General features: G+C 70.1%; 1 protein-coding gene across 1 annotated transcript in view; it reads left to right on the top strand.

Annotated features, from left to right (window-relative positions):
- HDAC4 (histone deacetylase 4) overlaps positions 1-22,209 on the top strand; it is a gene marked incomplete at both ends in the record, with an annotated part of 57,348 nt that overhangs the window by 27,426 nt on the left and 7,713 nt on the right. Inside the window, 14 exons of the mRNA XM_084228203.1 lie at positions 963-1,075; positions 1,762-1,878; positions 1,952-2,150; positions 2,414-2,631; positions 5,495-5,752; positions 6,373-6,559; positions 8,142-8,275; positions 11,149-11,269; positions 14,172-14,218; positions 17,361-17,468; positions 18,017-18,072; positions 18,888-18,975; positions 20,461-20,580; positions 21,005-21,102. Of these exons, the coding sequence (XP_084084329.1) occupies positions 963-1,075; positions 1,762-1,878; positions 1,952-2,150; positions 2,414-2,631; positions 5,495-5,752; positions 6,373-6,559; positions 8,142-8,275; positions 11,149-11,269; positions 14,172-14,218; positions 17,361-17,468; positions 18,017-18,072; positions 18,888-18,975; positions 20,461-20,580; positions 21,005-21,102 (1,864 nt within the window). The remainder of the gene's footprint in view (positions 1-962; positions 1,076-1,761; positions 1,879-1,951; positions 2,151-2,413; positions 2,632-5,494; positions 5,753-6,372; positions 6,560-8,141; positions 8,276-11,148; positions 11,270-14,171; positions 14,219-17,360; positions 17,469-18,016; positions 18,073-18,887; positions 18,976-20,460; positions 20,581-21,004; positions 21,103-22,209) is intronic.

The raw sequence follows: 22,209 nt of genomic DNA, 5'->3' as shown, positions 1-22,209 counted from the left end.
GCCTCGCCCGAGTGCTGGGCTCGGGCCTCCCTCCCTGGTCACTGGGGCTGCAGGCAGTGGCCCGTGTTCCAGCAGAGGCTCTGGAACCCGCAGGCCGGGCGCCGTGCGTGGCTCCCACCACCCTTCGCCGCTTCCACCTGGCTCCTCCAGGCACCCGCCCAGCACACGGTGCTCTGCACTCCCGCCCGGTGCCCTTGGCCCACGTGAGCCCCGGCCACTCAGAGGCACGGGGCCGCCCGGCCCCCAGCTCTGAAGGGGACTGTGTGGCGACTCTCCAGCGCCCGGCCTGTGTCCTGGGCGGAGGGCCAAGGCCAGGCCCCGTGACCGTCAGGGCGGTGCCGAGAGAGGCGGGGCCGCTGCACAACGGCCGAGGTGCCTTTTCTTGGGAAACGTCGTTGCTGAAAGGCATTGACCCAGCAAGAAGGCAGAGGGCCGGGCAGACACGCTGCTGGCGGCCGGGTCTCCTGTCTCCCCCAGAGAGGGTCAGCTGGCAGGCTCTACCCCTGCCCCCGCGGGTTTTCACCTAAGGACTGGTCCAGCCTGGCTGTAGCACCTCACGGGAAGGCGAGAGGGCGTGGCCCAGTGCACAGAAGCAGCAGGTGCTGGCCCAGTGACCACTCCCCTGACCTGCCCTGGTCAGCATCACTGGGCTTCCCTTTCCAGTCTTCTGGAAACACAAGAGGGCTCAGTGTTTAAGGGCTCCCCCCACTGGGCTTTGTGGCCATTTGAAGCTCCCAGGCGGTGTCGGGCGGTCTGGTGAGTGCTGAGCAGGGTCCTGCCGTCCGGCAGTGGCCAGTGAACAGCGCTTGCCCAGGCCTCACGTCCAGGCCGGGGGCCAAGGCCGAGGCCTCCATGCCAGCATTGCTGCCGCCAGTCAGCTACGCGCAGGAGCCGCGGGCAGGCGGGCGAGGCGCAGGACACAGTGGCGGGCCCCGCCGGCTCACCGAGGCGTCCCTCCGCAGACTCCGCGTGCAGCAGCGCCCCGGGCTCCGGGCCCAGCTCGCCCAACAACAGCTCCGGGAACGTCAGTGCTGAGAACGGCATCACGCCCCCCATGCCCAGCCTGCAGGCCGAGGTCAGTGCCATGCCGCCTCTGGGCCGGGGCGACGCGGGGGCCAGGGCGGGAGCGAGGGGTCGCCTGGGTCCCTCTGGCCGGGCGGTGGCGCTGCTGGGCCATGGCTCTTCAGCGTCCTGGACACCGAGCGGCGCCGGCGGCAGCAGGGGAGCCTGGGCCCTGGGCGCCTTCTGTTTCAGGGATTCGTGGGTAAACAGGCGCTTCGGGGCCGAGCTCCGTGCCCCCCAGGCTGCCCCCCGCTTTCCCTGCTCCAGCCGCGTCTCTGCTCCGCCCCGTCCGCTGTGCGTGCTGCGTGGTCCCGGCTGCGCTGGCCGCCGGCCGCCCGCAGGACTCAGCCCTCGCCTGGACACCAGGCCCGGAAGTGTCTGGCCCGGTCGCCTAGTCGCCTGCGGGGGGGCTGCCCCTCCCGCCGCGGTGGTGCCGTCGTGTTGTAGGACGCGCGGCGGCGGCTTGGCTGGGCGGCCGACGTGCCGTCCTCCTCCCTCGCGCAGTGGTCAGCGGCCGCGGCCCTGTGCCTGAGGGGCCTTGCGGGGTCAGTCCTTGCCTCTCCGGCCTCCACTGCTGGCGGCAGGTCCGGAGCTGTTGCTGCCCTGAGTTGGCTTAAAGCCTGTTGCCCTGGAGCGACCGATGGGGGCGCGCGAGCAGCGTGATGTGTGGCATGACGTGGCCCTGCGTCCTCTCTGCAGACCGGCCTGGCGCACAGACTGGCGGCGCGGGAAGGCTCCGGGGCGCCGCTCCCCCTCTACACCTCGCCCTCCTTGCCCAACATCACCCTGGGTCTGCCGGCCACCGGCCCTTCCGCGGTGAGTTCGCCTGCGGGGCCCAGGGTCTGGGCAGCAGCCGCCCTGGCCAGCCCTGAACACCGCTCCTCCACAGGGGGCGGCCGGCCAGCAGGACGCTGAGAGGCTCGCCCTCCCCGCACTGCAGCAGCGGATCTCCCTCTTCCCCGGCACGCACCTCGCGCCCTACCTGGGCACAGCGCCCCTGGAGCGGGACAGCGGGGCACCCCACAACCCTCTCCTGCAGCACATGGTCTTGCTGGAGCAGCCGCCAGCCCAGACACCCCTCGTCACGGGTAAGCTGCGGTGCTGGCCGCTGCGGTGTGAGCAGCCCCTCCCGGGCCGGCCGCAGGGTGACGCGCAGGCTGCTGGGGCAGGGAATCTCCCGCACTGACCCGGGCAGGGGCTCCCGTCCCGGCCACCCCATCTGCCCACTGGCAGGGCTCACGGGCAGTGCCTGGCGGGCTGCAGGGAGGGGGCGCCCAGCCAGCGGGTGTCTGGTAGCCGCCCACCTGTCACTTAACGCCCCTACCACTGCCCTTCCGCGTGTTACCGCCAGGCCTGGGCGCGCTGCCCCTGCACGCGTCCTCTCTGGTCGGGGCAGACCGGGTGTCCCCCTCCATCCACAAGCTGCGGCAGCACCGCCCGCTGGGCCGTACACAGTCAGCGCCGCTGCCCCAGAACGCGCAGGCGCTGCAGCACCTGGTCATCCAGCAGCAGCACCAGCAGTTCCTGGAGAAGCACAAGCAGCAGTTCCAGCAGCTGCAGATCAGCAAGGTGGGCGCCGGGCGAGGGTGGACACCAGGGTGGGTGGGGGACGGGGGGCCATCCCGCCGCTGCCAGCGAGCCCTGAGCTGGGTCTGGTGCCTGACCTGCGGGGTCAGCAGGGTCTCCTTGGCGCTCTCGGGCCGTTGGCCTGGCCCAGGCAAGCCCTCAGCAGACTGCCAGGTCACCTCCCCGGGGGCCCCGCGGGGGCTGTGCCCCCCCTGGGGCCTGCACGCGGGAGAGGCTGGGGACACGGCGACCCCAGGTCATTCCCAGACCTGATGCTGGCAACGAGCCCCTTCACTTTGGAGGACAAGGGCGGCCCCGGCCCTCAGCCCCCTCTCTGCCCCACCGTTGTCGGCCAAGAATGGGCCTTTTGGGCACACAGCGCCTCACCCCTCACGCCCTGGGGTCACCCGCAGCCTCGCCCTGGCTGTCACCTGGGCCCGACTGCCCCCGCCTCTGGGTGCGCCGCTCCCCATGCCGCCTCGTGCTGTCTGTCTCCGAGCGTCGCCCTCGACGGCGTCCCCGTGTGGGCCGCTGGTGGCCCCGCGGTTCGCAGGGCGTCTTGCAGAGAAGGCCGCTCTCCTCCCGGCGGCTGCCCCCAGGCCAGTCAGCTCTTGGGGCGACGGATGCGTCGCCTGCTGCCCAGCGGGCACTCGGCTCAGCACCAGCACAGCTCAGCCTGTGGGCCCCGGTGCCGGGCGGGGCGGGACCGGGAGGGCGCCAGCACCTTCACCCCCAGTCGCCCTGGGCCCCGCTCCCGGGCCGTTGCCTGCCACGGCAGCTCTGGGGAGACTGGAGCACCCCGGCAGCGTGCTCAAGCAGCCCCCAGCACCAGCAGTCGGCGACTGTTTCTGCAGCGAGCGGCGGCTGATTGGCGTGTCTGTGCAGCCCCCGGCTTGCGCCTTGTCTCTGCCTCCCTCCTCTCCCCACCTCCCTCCCCTCGTCTCGTCTCAGGGACGCGCCTCCTCGCGCTGCTCTGGGCCCTGGCGCCATCCGCGCCTCACACAACCCTCGTGCAGCTGCGCCTTCCTGGGGTCACCGCCGGGCACCCTCCAGAGACGCCAGGGCCCTGCCGGCAGCGATGCCTCACAGGGAAGGGACTTTCTGGGACCCTGAATGCCCCCGTCCGGTGCATCCACTCCTCCCGCCTCCTCTTCCCGCTGCCCCCATGGGCGGGCAGCTCGAGCCTGCAGCTGCAGCCCCCGCGCGGCAGTGCGCCGGCCAGGCCTCCGTGGGTCTGTCTGATGGAAACGTGTTTGCTTCCTCTTGACCAAGACGTGGCGGCGGCCTCTGAAGGAACAGGCACGGAGGGCTGGCCATGGGCCCCAGAGTCCTCTGGATCTGGCTGACGGAGGCCTGGGCCGTCTCTTTGGAAGGCCTGCCTCAAGCTTCCCCAGAACTTCTTAGACTCCAGCGTGTCTGAATTCCAGTCTGGCTTCTAGAAAGCTCGCTATCCCATACAGTTGCGTTTCTTGTTTAGCTGGTGAGGCGCCCCCGAGGCCCAGAGGCCCCTGGAAACCAGCTGAGTGGGGTATCCGGCTTGCGGCCGTCACCACTGTGCTTGCCTCTGGCGCCTCGGGTCTTTCTGTGGCCAGCCTCAGCCTGCCCGGTGAGCAGAGCCAAGGTCAGAGGCAGGACAGGACTGGGGGCAGCCAGGTGGGGCTGCATCCTTCCCTCGCTGGGCGCTGTCTTGAAGCCCAGAATGCCTGACTCTGCAGGCTGGAGGGGCCTGGCGGCCTCTGCCCAGATGCCCTCCTTTTCCCAGGGGCCGAGCAGGTGGCGCGGGAGCCTGGGGAGTTCGCACGAGAGGCGCTTCGGTCCCGCTCTGCAGCTCCCCTCTCACCGGCGGGAACCCCCCAGCACCGGCAACCCCAGGGGCCACACAAAGGGGGTGGACTGCAGGGCGGCTCCCGAGAAAAAGAGGCTGGACGCATGACCCTCCCAGCCCATGGCCTGGGCAAGGAAGGCGCCGCATCTTGCCAGTAGGGTGGGTGAGCGCGGACACACAGCCCCGCGTGAGCTCCCCCGTGGAGAGGCACGCCACCCGCCTCCAGCAGGACAGCCACCCCAGGCATGGCCCCGGTCCTGTCCAGCCTCGCACCCACCCCCCGCCCAGTCTCCCCGGGATCTGGCTGCACCAAGGCGCTTAGCAGAGGACCTGCTGGCGCCAGCTGGGCCCTGGCCACACACGGGGCTGTGCTCACTGGGGCTCAAGCCCCTCAGGCACAGTGCGGGAGCTGAGGAGGACACAGCCACGTGGTGCAGAAGGCGCAGCCCCCGAGGGAGCTGCTGAGCCCCGGGCCTGTGGAGCGTGTGGCCGCAGCCTAGTCCTGGGCGGCCAGCACTGGACCAGCCTGGCGTCTGCCATGCCAGCTGTTGGCGCCGGTGCCAGGCTCCCGTGCTCAGCCTTTCTCTGGGGCTTTGAAGAGCAGCAGGAGACTCAGGAAGAAGCCAGGACCCCCTAAGCCCCTCCGAGACCCTCCCCTCCCCGGAAACGCCTCACTTCCGCCCAGCCCCGCTGCAAAGCCCCCGCCCCACCCGGCCTCTCCCCCAGAGGGCTGCAGACACCTGCCTGCTCCGGCCGGAGCTCCCGGAAGGCCTAGAAAGACCCCGTTTCCAGCTCTCGGGTGGCGAGGCCAGTGCTGTGGACACGTGTGCTGTGGCGTGGGGGGCCTGCAGCCAGGATGGGCCCCTGTGTGTCCTGAGGCCAGCCCCCGGCCTGCCCAGTGCTCTCCTAGCCCTCGGGGCCACTGCTGGGGACCGGACTCTGTGTCTCTTCTCTGGCTGGACCGCGCCGCCGCTGGGGGGCACTCGGCCCTGCAGCCCCAGGCGCAGCCCCTGAGCGCAGTCCCCCGCCCTCTGCTCACAGATTATCCCCAAGCCCAGCGAGCCGCCCCGGCAGCCCGAGAGCCACCCCGAGGAGACAGAGGAGGAGCTGCGCGAGCACCAGGCCCTGCTAGAGGGGCCCTGCCGGGACCGGCTCTCTGGGCAGAAGGGGGTGCGGGCGCTGGCCGGGGTGCAGGTGAAACAGGAGCCGGTGGAGAGCGACGAGGAGGAGGCTGAGCCCTCGCGGGACAGGGATCCGGGGCAGCGCCCACACTCCGAGCAGGAGCTGCTCTTCAGACAGGTGGGCACGGGGCCTGCCCCGGGCATGGGGCAGAAGCGGAGGCGTCTGCGTTGCGCTTCCGGTGCCTGGAGGCGAGTGGGTATGGCCCCCGAGCCCTGGGCCCCACCACCGTGCCCTGGGCCCCTTCAGCCCCACTCACCCTCCTCCAGCAACTCGGGGGGGCACAGGACTCGGCGCGGCCGGGAGGGCCGGGCCTGTCGGGTGAGGCGCTGGGTGGCTGCGAGACACTGGTGACCGGCCGCTCCGCCTGGGAGGCCTGGGGGCTGTGCGCAGCCCATCCAGCCCCGCTCTGCGGGAGACTTGGACGGTGTGCGAGGTGGGCTGCGGGCAGCGAGCAGGAAACGCCGTTGGCAGCCTCGGGCCTCCCGGCTGCGTGTCCCCGGGGCGGCGGGCCGTGGCGCCAGGGCCCCAGGGGACGCTCTGGGCTGCAGGCTCTGCCCCTTGAGCCCCTCAGGCCAGTGACCGGCCATGACACACATGCCCCCGGGGCTGCTCAGGGCCTCGCAGGTGGGCGGCAAACTGCGCTCGGGCCGTGGCCCGGGGGGCACGCGCGGGCAGGGCACACGACCCCATCGGCCGGAGACGGCCTGAGGCCACACGGTGGCTGCCTTGCCCCCCAGCAAGCCCTCCTACTGGAGCAGCAGCGGATCCACCAGCTGAGGAACTACCAGGCGTCCATGGAGGCTGCCGGCATCCCCGTGTCCTTTGGCGGCCACCGGCCCCTGTCCCGAGCACAGTCCTCCCCGGCGGCGGCCACCTTCCCCGTGTCTGTGCAGGAGCCGCCCCCGCAGCCGCGCTTCACCACAGGTAAGGTGTTGGGGCGCAGGGCGGGGGTGGGGGCCCGGTCCATGTGCCTGTGGGAGTGGGGGCCCACTCGGGGCACCCTGCCGGCAACCAGCTCTGAGGCTGCCGGTCCAAGAGGCGAGAGCCCAGGAGGTCCCTCACAGCTCCTTCCCGCCGCGGCCTGTCCCGGGCGCGCAGCCCCTTCTTCGCCCCCACGGACAGCCCCCGCGAGCCTGCCCTCGCCTTCCCCGCCGAATGGCGCCTGCGTCGGGCCCTGACCCAGACCCGGGCGGCCCGAGCCGAGCACCGTGCAGGAACAGCCCAGAGGCCGCCTCTGAGGCCCCTTGGCCACCCTCTGCCCGGAACCTCTGCGCTGTCCACCCCACCGCCCCGGCTGGCGCCTCTGTCGGGTCTCCTTGGAAGGCACGGGAGCCGGGGAGGAGGGGGACCAGCGGCTGCCCGGGTGGGGGCCTGCGGCCCAGCTGGGCTCCCGCTGCGGCCGGGCCTCCTGCTCGCCCGGCTGTGTAGCGCCCGTGGGGGGAGGTCCCCGAGCCCCGGCCGGCTGCCTCCGCCCGGTGACATGTGGCGAGCAGACAGGCCGCGCTCTCCTGGTCACGTCCCGGCGTCTGCCCAGCCCCGCCACCCACACGGCGCCGCCTCCGAGCTGCTGTGTCCCGGCGGCCGCGCCCCCCGCCAGCGTCAGGGCCCGGCGCCTCCCCTTCACTGAGCTCCTGTCCCGTCGTCAGGGGCAGCGACAGCGCTGTCGCCTCCGCTCCCAGCCGCCGCCCGGCTTGCTGCCCCCTCCGTGGGCCCAGCAGCACTCGGTTGTGCCAGGGCGCCCGGAGTTCCTCCGCGTGAGGCCGACTCCTGTTAGCCCGCCCACGGGAGACTGAGCGGGGCGATGCGGGAACCAGTCTGCCGGGAGGCCGGTGTCCCTCTGCCCTTCAGAAGCCTCCTCACCCCACAGCAGCCGCCCGTGTCTGGCCCCCACCGCGAGTTTGCACGGCATAGCCGGCCGTCCTCGCCCCCGGAGGCTGGCCTGCCGCAGAGTCAGGGCCCTGGGAGATGGGGGTGAGGTGAGCGGGCCGGCCCCTCCCCTTACAGGAGGACTCGTTGCCCATTGCCCCCCCCTTCTGTGCCTTGGCCCTGGTGTGCAGGCGGGTCCACCCCGCGGCCCCTCCCTGACTGTGAGGTCGGTCACTTGGATGGGCCTGGGTGTTCCCCTGGGGCCTGTCCCGGGGGCATCGAGGCTGCAGGTCCCTGAGGGCCGGCGCTGAGCCTGGTTCCCTGGGACGTGCAGGCCTGGCTGGCGGGGGCTTTCTGAGCCGGCCAGGTCAGCACTGAGGCGGTGACCAGTGCGTGTGGGTGCCCGTGCCTCCCGGCCTCCTCGGGAAGGCTCCGCGTGGGGACTGGGTCCTCTGTTTGCTGAGCCCTAGCACCTGGGATCAGACAGACCCGACTCTAGGGCCACAGTCCCTGTCTCAGGACATGTGGGGAGCCCTCCGTGCGGCCCTGGGCCCACGCGGTGCCAAGAGGAGCCCCGGCCGTCGACGGGGCCCACCCAGGCAGCAGAGCCCCTGACCCCACCCCCCGCCCCCACCCGCAGGCCTCGTGTACGACACGCTGATGCTGAAGCACCAGTGCGCCTGCGGGGACACCAACAGCCACCCCGAGCACGCGGGCAGGATCCAGAGCATCTGGTCCCGGCTGCAGGAGACCGGCCTCCGTGGCAAGTGTGAGGTAGGTCGGGCCCAGGAGGGCGTCTCCAGTGCCTGGCTGCAGGCGCCCCGGGCTGCATCCCTAGATGCCACCGCCCGCCTCCGCCCCACCTGCTGACCCGCTCCCACAGGAGGGCCCGCCCAGGCGCCACACGTGGGGCCGGCCACACTCACACCTGGTTATCGGAAGACAGCAGGCCGGGCCGGAGAGCCTGCCATGGACACAGCCCCAGCCCCAGGGTCCACCTGCTCCCCGCAGGGGCTGGGACTTGGGGAGTCCCGCCACCCCAAGTTCCCACGCCCTGGCTGCTCCCCAGTGTTTGGTCGGGCATGCCTCAGAGGGAGCACCTACAGCCCTGACACACACTGGGGGCCCTGGGCACCTCCTCAGGAGGCGGGCAGGAGTCGGCACCACGGGGCGCAGCGTCGCCCAAGCCGCCTTTCTGTGGGGAGACCCTCCTCCCCTCCCTCCTACCCCCAAGGGGCCCAGCCGCAGCACAGATGGGGGGTGAGTGCACCTGGAGGCCCCTGGAGCAGTGCGGCCCCTCTCGCTCCCCGCCCTTGGCCTAGGGGCGTTGCTGGCTGAAGGAGGGCCCTGGGTATGGGCTCACACCCAGGAGGAGATGCCTGGGCCTGGCACAGACCCCAAAGCAGGGGTGTTGGGAGGAGGCGGGTGGCCGCATGCTCCACGCAGCAGATCTCCAGGTGCAGACCCTGCCATGCAGGTGCCCCCCACGAGGGTGCTGGCTTGCCCAGGGGGTGCACGCCCTCTGCCTGGTTGCGCTTGCAGGCCCAGCACCCCCCGAGGCACCCAGGATCCTGGCAGGGCGCTGTCCTGGACAGGGAGTTACAGGGACCGACCTTCCCAGGAGTAGTGCCGGGCTCTCCCGCCCGGGCCTCAGCCGGGACACGGCAGTACCCGCAGCGGGCTGGCCGGTGCAGCGGGTGAGGCACGGGCAGCTGGTGACCTGTCGAGCGGCATCCCGGCAGCAAATGGGACCAGAGACGTCCCCCGGCCAATTCGCGCCAGCAGCGTCCCAGTGTCCGCAGGAGCCCGGCCTCACCCGGGACGAGCAGGCCCAGCAGCCCCACCCACGGCCGCCCCAGGGAGGGCGAGGGCCTGGTCAGACCCTGGCTGCAGCGGGGGCGCCTGCCGCAGACCCTGGCGGCCCTCAGGGAGCCGCCTGTGTGCCCTGGGTTCAGGGCAGAAGGGCCGGGCAGAGGGGCCTCGCAGCCAGGGGCTCGAGTGGCTGGTGCCGCTCACTCGCCCAGCCGGCTTCCCTGCTCCTCCGAGGACGGGTTGCGCTGGCGTCCCGCTAGGGGCAGGCACCCCTCCGGCCTGGCTAGACGCTGCTGCGCTCCTCCCAGCTGGCTGAAATGAGAGGGCCGGCGGCCCGGGCCTCCCGCCGGACGCCACGTGGCATGTGCTCCTCGCCACCCAGGCGGCCCAGATCCCAGGGCGGTAAGCCTGGCACTGGCCGCGGCTCTGCACCACCTCAGGAGCATGGGGGAGCCCGCGGTGAGCAGCAGGAGCAGACCACAGAGCAGCTGCACTGCCCACCACCGGCCGCCGCCGCCGCCCTGCCCCCGGGCCCAGCCCAGCCGGCCAGCGTGCACAACACGGTGGGGGTCAGGCTCCTGGGCAAGGGCTCCCCCATCTCACCCCGGACCCAGCAGCCCCGCCTGCCCCACCTGGGCCCCACTTCACTCCTGTGCAGCGGCGTGCCGTCCAGCAGGCAGGGGTGGCTGGGGCACAAGGCCCCCACCCCGGGGGACAGTGAGCCGGGCACAGAGAACCCGATAGCAGAGGCTGCGGGAAGGAAGAGCCGAGTGAAAGCGCGCTGAGCCCCTGGGCGGCCAGCCACGCCAGCCTCTGCTCCCCGGGCCCCTGGTCAGCACGAGCCAGGCCTCCGCCTGGTCAGGAGCGCCATCCACAGGGCCAGGCGGCACTTACCCTGCATTCTGCTCTGGGCCTAGCAGCTGGTCATCAAACTGCATGGCGCCCCCTTCATGCCCCGGGGCCACCCAGCCCCACGCTGCCCGACCTGTCCAGGGACTGTGGGGCTGCCCACGCCGGCTTGGCCTGACCGCTTCCAGGCCCCATGGCGCCCGGGATGTGGCAGGGCTGAGGCTGAGCTGCTCGCCGCGGGGCTGGAGCTTTCCTGGCAGGGCGAGGTGGGCAGCGGAGAGTCCAGGCCAGGGCCAAGGGGGAGCCCAGGACAGACCTCCTAGGAGCTGCAGGGCTGTACCCCGTGGGGGGCCGCATGGGTGTCCCAGTGACCGCCCTGGGTGGTGCCGGCCCTGCATGGAGCAGCTGCCGGGAGAGGGCAGCTTGGGGGAGCCTGTCGGCTCTCAGCACCCCGCCCCGGACCCTGCCTCAGGCCTGGGCTCCGACCCGCAGCAGGTGGGTGTGGGGCGGCCCCAGCCAGCTCTTGGGCCCCCGCCTGCCCAGAGGGCAGCCCCCCAGCCACCACCAGCCCCAGGGGGCCCCCCACTGTGCCTCAGAGGCTGCCCTGGACGGCAGGACCACCCCTTAAAGGGCAGTGGCGCAGCCCCCGAGGCGAGGCCCCCATGAGGCCCCTGGGAAAAGTGGGGAACGCCCTCCCAGGTGTGGCTTGAGGAAGTGGCTCGAGGCGGCGCCCGCTGGGCCTCTGGGCTCACAGCTCCCAAGGGGCGGCCTGGCCGTCGGACAGGATGCTGCGTGGCGGGCGGAGGGTCCCCGCCCGGAGGCTGAGTGGTCCCGCCGGGGGTCTTTAGTTAGGCTGCGTCCCGAGGCGAACTCACACGCCACTGCGGGCCAGGTGCTGGGGGCGGCGCTGACCGGTACCGGGCACTGTGGGCGCGGCCCCCCTGAGCGCCCGTCAGGAGCACATGCTGAGTCCCGTGTCCCCGCAGTGTGTCCGCGGACGGAAGGCCACCCTGGAGGAGCTGCAGACGGTGCACTCGGAGGCGCACGCCCTGCTGTATGGCACGAACCCCCTCAACAGGCAGAAACTGGACAGTAAGAAACTCCTAGGTACTGCTCGGCCTTCCTCCCCAGCCGCGCCCCTTCCCGCCTCCTGGGCGCGGGCCTGCTGGGAGACGGGCGGGCAGGGCCTGCTCCGTGGTGTCCGCCAGGCCCCTGGGCTCCACGCAGCTCTCAGCCGGCTGCCGGTCCCTGCGGCCTTCATGGGCTCAGCGGAGCTTGGCTGGCCCCAAATGCTGCTCCTGCCCAACCTGGCTGAGTGAGGCCGCTTCAGGCTCGGGCAGCGCAGCCGGTGCTCGCTGCAGAGGCGAGGCCTTGTCGGGGGGAGTAGGGGCCTGTGAAGGAACTTTCCGACCGGCACATCCTGCCCTGGACGTGGGGCGTCCCCTGGGAGTGGGGGTGCAGGTCCCGCACACGCATGGCCTCCAGGCTCAGCCAAGGCCCGCCTGCCCAGGGCCCTGATGGCCCCGGCCTTCCTGGGTCACCCCCCGACTGGCTCCTCCCCGCCTGCCTTTGCCGCTGCTGACCCCCAGCCCAGCTAGGCAGGTGCCAGGTGCTGAGCGGCCTGTCTGGGTGCTCGGTCCTCCCCTCACGTGCTGGGCCCTGTGCCGTCCCCGACCTCAGGCTTCCCCGCCACGCAGCCCTGCATGCCTCCACTCGCCCACACGCACCGCACCAGGGCTGTCCAGTGGGCTGCGGCAGCCTGGCCTCGGGCACCAATGGTTGGGCTATGAGGTCAGGGCTCCAGCTTAGGGCCCACTGCACGAGGCCGTGGCCCCACAGATAGCTGTTGGGTGGGAGGCCGACAGGGTGGCCCCCAGGCCGGCACTGGAACCACCCGCTGGTTCGGGGTTGGCAGGCCTGGGCCAGCAAGAGCAGCCTCCCGGCGTCCAGAGGGCGCAGCACCGCAAACACATCAGCTCAGGGCAAGCGAGTTGAGTGCGTCTCCCGGAAATGGGAGCCAACGCGTGACGAGAGCCAAGAGCAGGATCCACCGCGGAGGCCACGGGCAACGCGCTGGTCACGGAAGCGTCTCCGGCGTGAAGGCCCCGGAGCAGGAGCCTGCAGGGAGGGGCTGGGGTGCCAGGAGCAGGCCCAGGCCGCAGGGCGGGTGCCGGCCCACGGGGCCATTGGGGGCTGCGTCTGTCGGCCCGCTGAGGGCAGGTCCAGAAGCGGGGGACGCCCGGGGGAGGGCCTTCCTCTGGAGTCTTCACCCCGGGCTGCAGCCGCAGTGCCTCCACCACGCCCAGCCGGGCTGCAGGGAGGAGCCCTCAGACCCAGGCAGTCTGGGAGGACAAGGCCGTGTGCAGGTGACCGCAGCACGGCGCGAGGGCCAGCGTGTGTTCCCGGGATTCCGCTGGACCGTCTGCTGCCCGTGGGTCCCAGACGTGCCCGGAGCTGCTGGGCACCGCCCACCCCTGCCCCCCGAGGCTATGCCAGCCTCGGGGCTGGGTCTGCCTGCTCAGCCAGCCGGGGCGCCTGTGTTGGCCGAGGGGGTCGCACCTCCAGGCCTGTGAGCTGCTGCCCGAGGCCCCCGCCCCGCCTTGAGGTCCCGCCCCAGCACGTCCTCGTCGGTCTGGGGACGTGGGGTGGCGGGCGGTGTCTCGCTGTGGCCAGCGTGTCCGGCCAGGCGCTCAGGCTCCCCCGCTGAGAGGGAGCTCAGTCCGAGTCGCAGATGTCCGAGCCAGTGCAGGGGCCCGTGCGGTGCGGCCTGGACAGCGTGCAGGCGGCACCCGCAGTGGACGTGGGCTCCGGGGCCGCCAGTCACCCTTAGCTCTCCCCAGAGGTGAGGCCTTCCCTGGAGCCTGGACTGGGCTGGGGCCCCGGAGTGCGGTGCTGCCTGGCGAGGCCAGTGGTCCCGCAGAAGCCCAGCACTGTCCGGCCTGTGGCAGCGGGGGGCTCAAGTCCTGGCCGCGCTCCGCCCTGCGCCCGCCCGCCAGGCTGGGCCCCCGAGGCGCGGCACCCTCACCTCGCTGCAGCCTGGGCTCCCTGGAGAGCAGGAGGCGGAGAGAGGTCGGGTGAGTCTGGTTTCAACAGACTCGGAGGCCCAAGTTCAAACACAGGGCGCACCTCCCGGCACGGCGCTTGCCCACCACTGCTCACGCGGGCATCGAGCACCTGGAGCCCCCGGGAGCCCTTTTGGTCCCCAGGGCCCTGATCTGCTTTGGATCGGGGCTCACCAGCGCTCACCTCGTAGGCCCGGCTGCCCGCCTTCAGTCCACAGGGAGGCCATGGGGGTGTTGGGGCAGGGCACGGGGCAGGTCAGCGGGAGGCCCGGCCCCTGCCTGCCGCGCTGTGCAGAGCCCACCGTACACAGTGGGGAGCTCAGAGGGGGCCTCTGTCCAGAAGTATTCCACGAGCGTCTGAACACGGTCCACGCCTGTGTGCGGCCATGGACGCCAAGGTGGGAGCCAGTCAGGCACGGCTAGGTGAGTGGCCTGGCTGGAGAGCGGTGGCCGGAGGCTCTCAGGAGCGGCTGCCGAGCACCCCACGGGGGTGCAGCCAGGCTGGTGACTCGGCGCCAGTGAGAGGGAAACAGGCTCCGAGAGCACTGCCCCCAGGGGCCCGCTCGGGCCGGCCGGCTCATGGCCACCAGCCCCCAGGGCAGGCCTCCCGCAAGCACTGCGCACCTGGTCTCAGGGCTGTGGCCCCGTCCCACAGCACCCACCCACATCAGGCCTGCCCAGCCTTTTGTTCCGGGCCTGGTGTCCATGTTTCAGAGTGTGGCGGCCAGCACTTGGGGGTGCAGGAGCCCTGGACCCTAGAGCAGGCTCCCAGGGCGGCCCTGAGTGCCCACTTGCCCCGTGCCGGGTGCGGGGGCTTGGGTGGCCTGGGCTGGGCTGGCTGCTTCCTGGGTGCTGAGTGAGGGGGCCTGGCGACACCTGTGCTGTGCCCCACCCCCCCACAGTGCCCCCATGTGGCCTCACCCTGACCTGCTCTCCTGTGCCCGCAGGCTCGCTCACCTCCGTGTTCGTCAGGCTGCCCTGCGGCGGGGTCGGGGTAAGTAGCCGTGTGCGTCAGAAGCGGACGTTTGTTCTTGGGCGCAGACCCCACTGGGGGGCGGCTGCCGCTAGGCCTTCCCCGAGGGGTCTGGCCGTCCCGGGAAGCGGCCGGCACTGGATCCTCTCGGAGCCGGGACCTGATGTGGGGGCCGCGACCTGGTGTGAGGGCCGCGTGGCTTGCGGGGCAAGCTGCACCTCGCGGGCACTGCTGTCAGCCATCCAGGGTGTCTGCCGTCCTGTGCCCTTTGGCCACCCGAAGGCACAGGAAGGCCCAAATGTGGAGCCGGAGGCCACTGGGCTATGTGGGGTCGGGCTGGGCTGGGCTGGGCTGGCTGCTCTGGGGGCCACGCTGCTCCGGGGCCGGTGGGTGGCCATGGGGAGGACCAGCACCTCCAGCAGGCGTCCTTGGCCCGGCCTGGCACCGGGCTGGGGGTCTTCCCTGCCGGTGTCCACTCCGCCCTCAGGGCGGCGCAGGGCAGCTCTCGGAAGCCAAAGCTTCTCACGGCGCGGGGGCTCCTCTTGGAGCGGGGATGGGGGCGGCAGTAAACGGAGGGTGAGCTGAGCCTCCTGCCCACAGAGAGGCAGGCGGCCGGGGCCCAGCGCCGGGGCCTGAAATTACAGGGCACGGGTGGGGTGCTGGGTCTGGATTCTGTTATGAAAATGAAACAAAATTGTTTTCTTTCTGAGTCTTTACAAAATCGCCGCTTTGAAAATGACCCCATCAGAGCGAGAATGAACGGCGTGTATCCACGCCGCCCCGGCCTCCCGGGCGCGCGCGTGCTGTGTGGAGGCAGCGGCTCTCCATTCGGGGCAAGTTTTGGCCAGACTTAAAAAGGTTTGCTTCTGCACTACCCAGCAGCCCCGCTGCGCGAGGCAGGGCTTGTAATTTGCAAAGGAAAATTACATGGAGACCCAGACCTGGGCCCCCGAGCCACCCCCCGCCCCCCGTGATGTCAGGCCCGCAGAGCGCGCCGCGGCCCAGCATCCACCGAGCGCAGATGCTCCCGAGCGGGATCCGGAAGGGCTGGGGCGTGGGGGCTTCGCCCACATCTCAGGGATGGGGGGCTCCTGGTGGCGCGTGGGCGACGCCCTCCTCACCGCGCCTCGCCCCGGCCTGCAAGGAGCCCTGCCTGTGGCTCCCGCGAGACTGACGCGCCCGGCGCGCCCAGACTGGCCACCAGGGACGTGCGTTTACATCTGTCCAAGGCCAGCCCCTCTCCCCCCCACCTGCCTGTCTCTCCTCGAGGATGTGCAGGGGGCATGAGCTCCTGCGTCCGTCGTTGCATCGCTCCCTGCCCAGCGTGGCCCCTCCGGAGGCCCCTGACCCACCCAGGCCAGTCCTGCTGGAGCTGGTGGCCCACTCAGGCCCAGACCAGAAGCAGCTGGAACGTCTCCTCGACTCCAGACTGAGGCCTGGGGCCTGCAGCGTCGGCGTCTGTCCCTCACTGGTCAGGGTGTCACGGGACCTGCACCCTGGGTCCTGCAGGAGGGGGCGCCTGGCAGGTGGGGGCGCAGAGACCCTCCGGAGCACCTGGACAGAGGGTCTGTGGCCCTGGATGCTGGTTCCTTGGGCCTACACCAAGTCACATTCTGAGGCGAAACAGCAGAGTGGCCCTGCCCAGCCCGCAGCCTCAGGCAGGCGAGGGGTCTCCGGGCCTCCAGCTGCCGCCCGGGGCGCCACCGCCCCCCGCCCTCACCCCCGTGTCTTCCTGGAGCGGCACAGAGCGCATGTCCCCATGATGGGACTGGCCCAGACTGGTTCCACTTAGCGGGCACGTCGGCGGGTAGCAGTGGAGTGTCTCGAAGACCAGAGCCAGGCTCCGAAAGTGGAACGTTCACGCAAGCACGTTCTCCGGACATTTGGAAACTATTTAAAGAACACAGAGGCTTGGTTGCTGAGGAGAACGACCTTGAGGAATGACTCCCCAGGAAATGGCCGACCCCCCACGGACTTTAAATCATCTTGCTTTGAAGATGAAACATCAAGACTTCTCCAAAGGCCCCCCCAGGCCCCCGGGATTAGTGTCTTTGTCAGGTGCTGCCTGTCCGCAGGCCCCGCCCCGGTGCCGGGAGGCCGTGTGGAGACTTGGCAGGCCCCGGGGCGTCCCTGGTGGCCCCTCCGGCTGGCGTGGGGCTCCTGCTAGTGAGGTCTCAGAAATAGGCAAGAAAACTTTTGCAGAAGCGTGTCCCTCTGCGTTTGCGCCAGGCACGTTCTGTTTCGGGATGAGCCGCCCAGCTCTGTGGGCAGAGCGGATGCCGGTCCCCCAGCGCGTCCCCGGCGGTCCCCCCAGGCCTGGCAGTGTTCTTGCCACGTGTCTGGAGCGTCTCATTAAAGTCAGCACAGAATAAAGGCCTGACTCGGGGAGCCCTCTGCCGGTCAGCCTCACGCTCCTGCGCGCTGAGGGCAGCTCTTACTGTTATAGAGCAGCCCCGATATTAAACGGGTTCCTGGCTGTGGGTCCTCACCCGCGCACTTTAAAGAGACTTATGAATACTCTACTACAGACACATGCAAAAGGGTTCATAAAAGGTTTATTTACAAGAGGAAAGGAAATAAGGAAAATGTACAACTCAGGGAGAAAATAGGGAAATAAAGTCTTTAATGCGTCCTACCCGATCCGACGACCTGGAAACCCAAAGGCACTCTCAGAGCTGGCCGGACGCTCCGAGCTGGCCGAGAGCCCAAAAATGGAGAGCCCCCCAAAGCCCACGTGTCTGCCTTTTGTATCCACCTGGCTGCTTCACCCCACCCTCAGGTCCCAGCCACCTTCCCTTGGGTGGGGATGGGATGTGGAGTCCCCAGTGTCTTTGGCTTTGGCCTGGGGTGGGGGTGGAGTCCACAAAGCCTGTATGGGATTAGCTTTAGGACAGCCTTTCCCCCTAACATTACCTTGGCTGCGGGGAGCCCGGGGGCTCAGCCTGGAGTCACAGCAAGGGGAGGAATGAGTCCTCGGGAGGGGCAAAGTGGCTGCATTTCACACCGGGGCGGTATTTTTGCCATGACTTCAAATAAAACCTACGCGGCTGTGGGCCAGCGTGTTCTAGAGGTGGAGACGGGCAGGTGAGGGCCTGGGGTCTGCAGACAGAGGAGGCTGCGGCCGGGCCGGGGCGCGGCCTCACCTGGCCTGGCGTCTCTGCAGGTGGACAGCGACACCATATGGAACGAGGTGCACTCGTCGGGGGCGGCCCGTCTGGCCGTGGGCTGCGTGGTGGAGCTGGTGTTCAAGGTGGCCACGGGGGAGCTAAAGGTCAGTGAGGCCGTGGGCACAGGCCCCGAGGTCCGCGAGGAGTGGGGTGCTGGGATAGGAGACATGGCCTGTGCCTGGCGGGGGCCTGTTCACATGGAACCAGAAGGCTGCCCTACCCCACGGCCCTTGGGGGTGCTGCCCTGTCTTCGGAGTTGCTGAAGAACCAGAGCTGTTGCCCGTGGGAGCCTCACGTCCACACTGCGGGTGGTCAGGCCTACAGCGTGGCAGGCGACCGGGCAGCCAAAGAGGCCTGGGCATCCATGGTTTGTTTCCTGCCGTGTCCACTCCCCTGGGGTTGGATGCAGCAGGAGCTCACATTAAGGACAAATGCTGGTCCCTGCCCCCTCACGGCCCTCGGCCTAGTGGGCCTCTTCCCCAGGTGGGGGCGCAGGGACTTCACGGCCAGCCCTGCCCCTCGCCCACCTCCAAGCGCGGGGACACGGTGTGGCATGTCCTGGGGCGAACCCTGCACCGTGTCGCGCCCCGTCTCAGTCTCCCCCTGACGTAACCAGCCTTTCCCGTCTCTCCCCACCACCCGTGTCCGATAGAATGGCTTCGCCGTGGTCCGCCCCCCAGGACACCACGCGGAGGAGAGCACGCCCATGTGAGTGCCGGGCGGGGCGGGGCCTGGGGGGCCGGTGTGCGGCGGCTGCACGCGGGGTTGGTCCCGGGACCTGCTCTGGGCCTTCCTCTCCGGGTCACCTGGCCCCAGGTCGGCCGCACGCTCTGCTCTAGGGCCAGTCGCCGTGAGGAGGTGGCGCAAACGGGCTGCGCGGGGCTATCCGCCGCGTCGTCTAGAGAACTTGCCTATTGTCAGGGTCGTCCAGAAACCTGGGAGAGGAAACTCAGGGGGTGGCCCCAGAACAAGTCAACGTGGCCCTTCCCTGTTGGGAACAGGGGGGGTGGCCCCAGCCCACCCCGACCAGCGGGGGCACGGCCTCCTCTGGCTGGCCTGCGGGCAGGTACTGCTCTGGCTGGAGCCACCGGCCACCACCCTGCGGCCGGCTCTGGGCACACGGAGGAGGGGGCACGGGCTCTGTGCCTGGGCCTCGTGGGAGGGGCCCCCCCGAGAGGCCCGGCTCACCTCCAGGCTCAGATGTTGCTGGGCAGAGTCAGGAGGGGTGAGGCTGTCGCTGCGACGAGGGGCCATCAGGCGGCAGAGCAGGGGCGCAGGCCGCTGCCGGGGAGGGAGAGCCAGGGACACAGATGGGTGGTGGGGCTGGGCCTCCATGTCTGGGCACAGGCTGCCCCAGAGCAGGCCCTCCCGGAGTGGACTGCAGGGGGGGGCGCGGCAGTGGGCCTGAGGGGAGAGGGGAGGAGCCTCTGCCCGTGACTGCAGGCGAAGGCTGGGCCTGGAGCTCCTGGGGCGCAGCCTGGCCTGTCGGGGGCCGCTTCTCCATCTCTGTGCTCCGCCTGCAGGGGCTTCTGCTACTTCAACTCTGTGGCCGTGGCCGCCAAGCTTCTCCAGCAGAGGCTGAACGTGGGCAAGACCCTCATAGTGGACTGGGTAAGTGGGTGACCGTGTGGAGGGGGTCATGGCCATTTCTGCTTCCGCTGACTTTTGCATTGGGGTGTTTGACTTTCTAGAAACTGTCTTGAAGATGCAGAAAAAAAAGCGTAGTTTACAGCTTCAGTCCACCAGCCCAGCCAGCACCGAGGTCCCTTGCGGGCCTGAAAGCGTCGAGTCCAGGGTAGCTGCCGAGGCTGTCCTCGACGTGGCCTTGTTGGAGGGGGGTTCAGGGCGGGTTGTACCAGCCTGGGCTCCCAGTCTGAGAGCTGGGGTGTGCTGGCCAGATGTGTGCCTGCCGGCCCCCGGCAGAGGGTCTTTGTGCTAGAACAGAGCTGATCTGGCTGGGGGGGGCGGTGCATGGAGGCTCCCCTCTCCCACAAGGTATCTTGACCCTCAGCAGGCGCTGGGAGCACAGCTCACCCCTGAGGCTGCCACCCTGGGCCCCTGCAGGCCACCCAGACTGCCCTGCACCCCAGGCACAAGCCTTGGGCCCAGGTCAGCCCACGCTTCTGACCAAGCAGCCTAGTTGGGGGGTCCAGGACCCCACCCCAGACTTGATGGGCCTGTCTGCAGGAGCCCGGCTCCCAGGCCCTGCAAGGAAGGTCTGGGAGCCCCTCCGTTTGGGGTTCTGTGGGGCCTCCTAGACACAGCTGACTGGGGTGGGGGGGTACTGGCAACTGAGTTCAGCTTTCAGCCTCTCTACCCTGGGGTGGCGGGGAGGCTGGAAGGACCCCCCCACTTCAGGTGGGTTTCCCTGGTAACCAGCCCAGCCCTCAGGTGTTCCCCAATCATGGTCGTCCTCATGTCCCCCGCGGGTCGGCGCTGTGAGCAGGCCTGGTGGCGCTGACGGAGCGGAGTGCTCAAGGACTTTTTGATAAAATTTTTAAGGGATGTGGGGGTCTTCCAGGTGGGGTCCTGGCTTGCGTTGCAAAGTCCTCAGTTTGGAGAAAGAAAAACTAACCTGAGGCCTCCCCTGGTGGCGCAGCGGTTGGGCGCTGGGCTGAGAAGCTGCCCGCAGCCTCTGCAGGGCCTGTTCAATCCCCGGCCTCTGGGCCAGGGTCCCACATGGCGCGCAGACCCCTCCTGCCGCCCGCTGCTCCCCTCAGCAGTGTCCTTCGGTCCTTCTGCCTGCTCTGCTCCCCGCTCTGGCTCTGTTGACTCCTCTCACCCTCCCGCGCTTCTGACTGCCCAGTGCTTGTGTAAATAAATAAACAAATCTTAAAAAAAAAAAAAAAAAGAAAAACTAACCTGGGGTTAGTTGGGCCCCCTCCCCTTCCACAGCCTCTCCTGTGCCCTCAGCAGCGCCTCATGGGTGGGCGGGAGCATAGTACCCCCACCCCCCGCTGCCTCTGGGGCAGCAACCCAGCCCTGCTGTGGCCCTGCTGTCCGCGCCCGGGCTGTGTGGCCTGAACTTCCCTGGACTTCCCCCACCCCCACCCCTGCCCCCCCCCAACCCCGCGCTGAGCCCCGCCCTCCCCCTAGGACGTGCACCACGGGAACGGGACCCAGCAGGCCTTCTACGGGGACCCCAGCGTGCTGTACGTGTCCCTGCACCGCTACGACGACGGCAACTTCTTCCCTGGCAGCGGGGCCCCTGATGAGGTGAGGGAGCAGCAGGCCCGGGAGTGGGGGGGGGAGCCTGCCTCCTCCAGGAAGGCTGCCTGGGGCGGTGAATACGCACCTTGGGGGCTTTCTAGACCAGGCCTCTGTTCTGCCCCCTCCACCCGTGCACCCGCTGCAGACCCCTGCGCCCACAGCGCTGCCGCAGGCTGGGACAGCAGGACCCGGGAGGGGGGTCTTCACCGCAGGGTCTCCCCGGCCCGGTGGGAAGAAGCCGGCCGTCGCCGGGTTTCCAGTGTCCACGCATGGGCAGGGCTGGCCTGGCCCCCAGGGCTCGCAGGTCAGAAGGACAAGACCCGCGTTCCGTGAAGACGCTCATGGCGGTAGCCCCGCAGCAGCGACTGCCGAGCACCGGCCTGAGGGGGCTCCCGGCGGCCCCGGGTCTGAGGGCGCGTTTCTCGTGCAGGTGGGCACCGGGCCGGGCGTGGGCTTCAACGTCAACATGGCTTTCACCGGCGGCCTCGACCCCCCCATGGGAGACGCAGAATACCTGGCGGCCTTCAGGTGAGTGGCCCGGGCCCTCTCCCGCGGCCTGGGTCTTGTGCTCGCTCCTGGCGGGGGGCCCTCCGGCGCCCCGGGGACCTCTCCTGGAGGCCTCGCAAAGTCGCCAGTGCGGCCCCTAGCGTCGCAGGCCGTTGGCCTCCCACTGCCCTTGGGCGGGAGGCCGGGAGAGAGAAAGTCGCCCTGCCCCCTCGGTGTGGGCGGTGCCCACCCTGGGCCCACAGGCGGCTTCCTGCACGGGCTGGTCATCGCCTGCCTTTCAGCCTTGCTCGGGCCTTCGGAATGGGCCCTGCAGAGGGGCGCCCGGCGGGGCTTCCTGCTGCTTAGAAGCCAGCCCCTCATCCCGGGGGGCGGAGCTGCGAGGGCGCCCACCCCGGGCCCTGCCCCACGGCCCGCGTCAGAAAGCGCTGGGTGCGCTGGGCTGGAGCTCTGAGAAGGCCGGGGCGGTCTCTGCCTGCCCCTGCCTCTGCTCTCCACCCATGGGTGCACGCGGCGTGCACCGTGCGGGCCTTGAGCACCCCGCGGTGCGGCCACGCTCCTGCACCTTCTCTGCACACGTCTCCAGCAGCAAAGGTCCAGGGCCCTCAGCGGCGCGCACCGGGCTGGGCTCACCTGACCCCTTACTGCATCCACTCGCTCACCTGGGCGCGGGAGCAGGGTCCTGGTCCCCGCCCTCAAAACGTGCGGGCAGGTGATGTCGGAGTCTGGCCCCACGGCCGCCAGCATGGCGACCTCCAGTCTTCCCGAATCTGCTCCTCCAGGCTCGCTGACCACGTCCCCTTGTCTGTCCTGACACTGACCCGCTTTCCAGGATAGTGACCCCCACACAGCTCCACTGTGAGGGCACGGGCAGACGGCTGCCCTGGGAGCCGGCCTCAGCAGCGGGGTGTCCTGCCTGTCGGGGGCGGCCCTGGCATCTCTCTGCTCCGTGCCCGAAGCCCTCGCGTCCACAATCTGGGCACACGGTGGACCAGCTCGCCCACAGGAGGCCCGGGGCCGGTCTGGGCTGACAGGCGGCGCAGGCGTGAGGGGAGGCTGTCTCGGATCGCTGCCTCGCGGCCGGGCCGGCTCAGGGTGAGCTGCGAGAGGAGCTGCTTCTGGCCGCTCTGG

The sequence above is a fragment of the Talpa europaea genome (assembly GCF_964194135.1).
Source record: "Talpa europaea genome assembly, chromosome: 1".
Taxonomy (NCBI): domain Eukaryota; kingdom Metazoa; phylum Chordata; class Mammalia; order Eulipotyphla; family Talpidae; genus Talpa; species Talpa europaea.
Note: the sequence above shows the minus strand (reverse complement) of the source record. Positions and strands in the feature narration are given on the sequence as shown.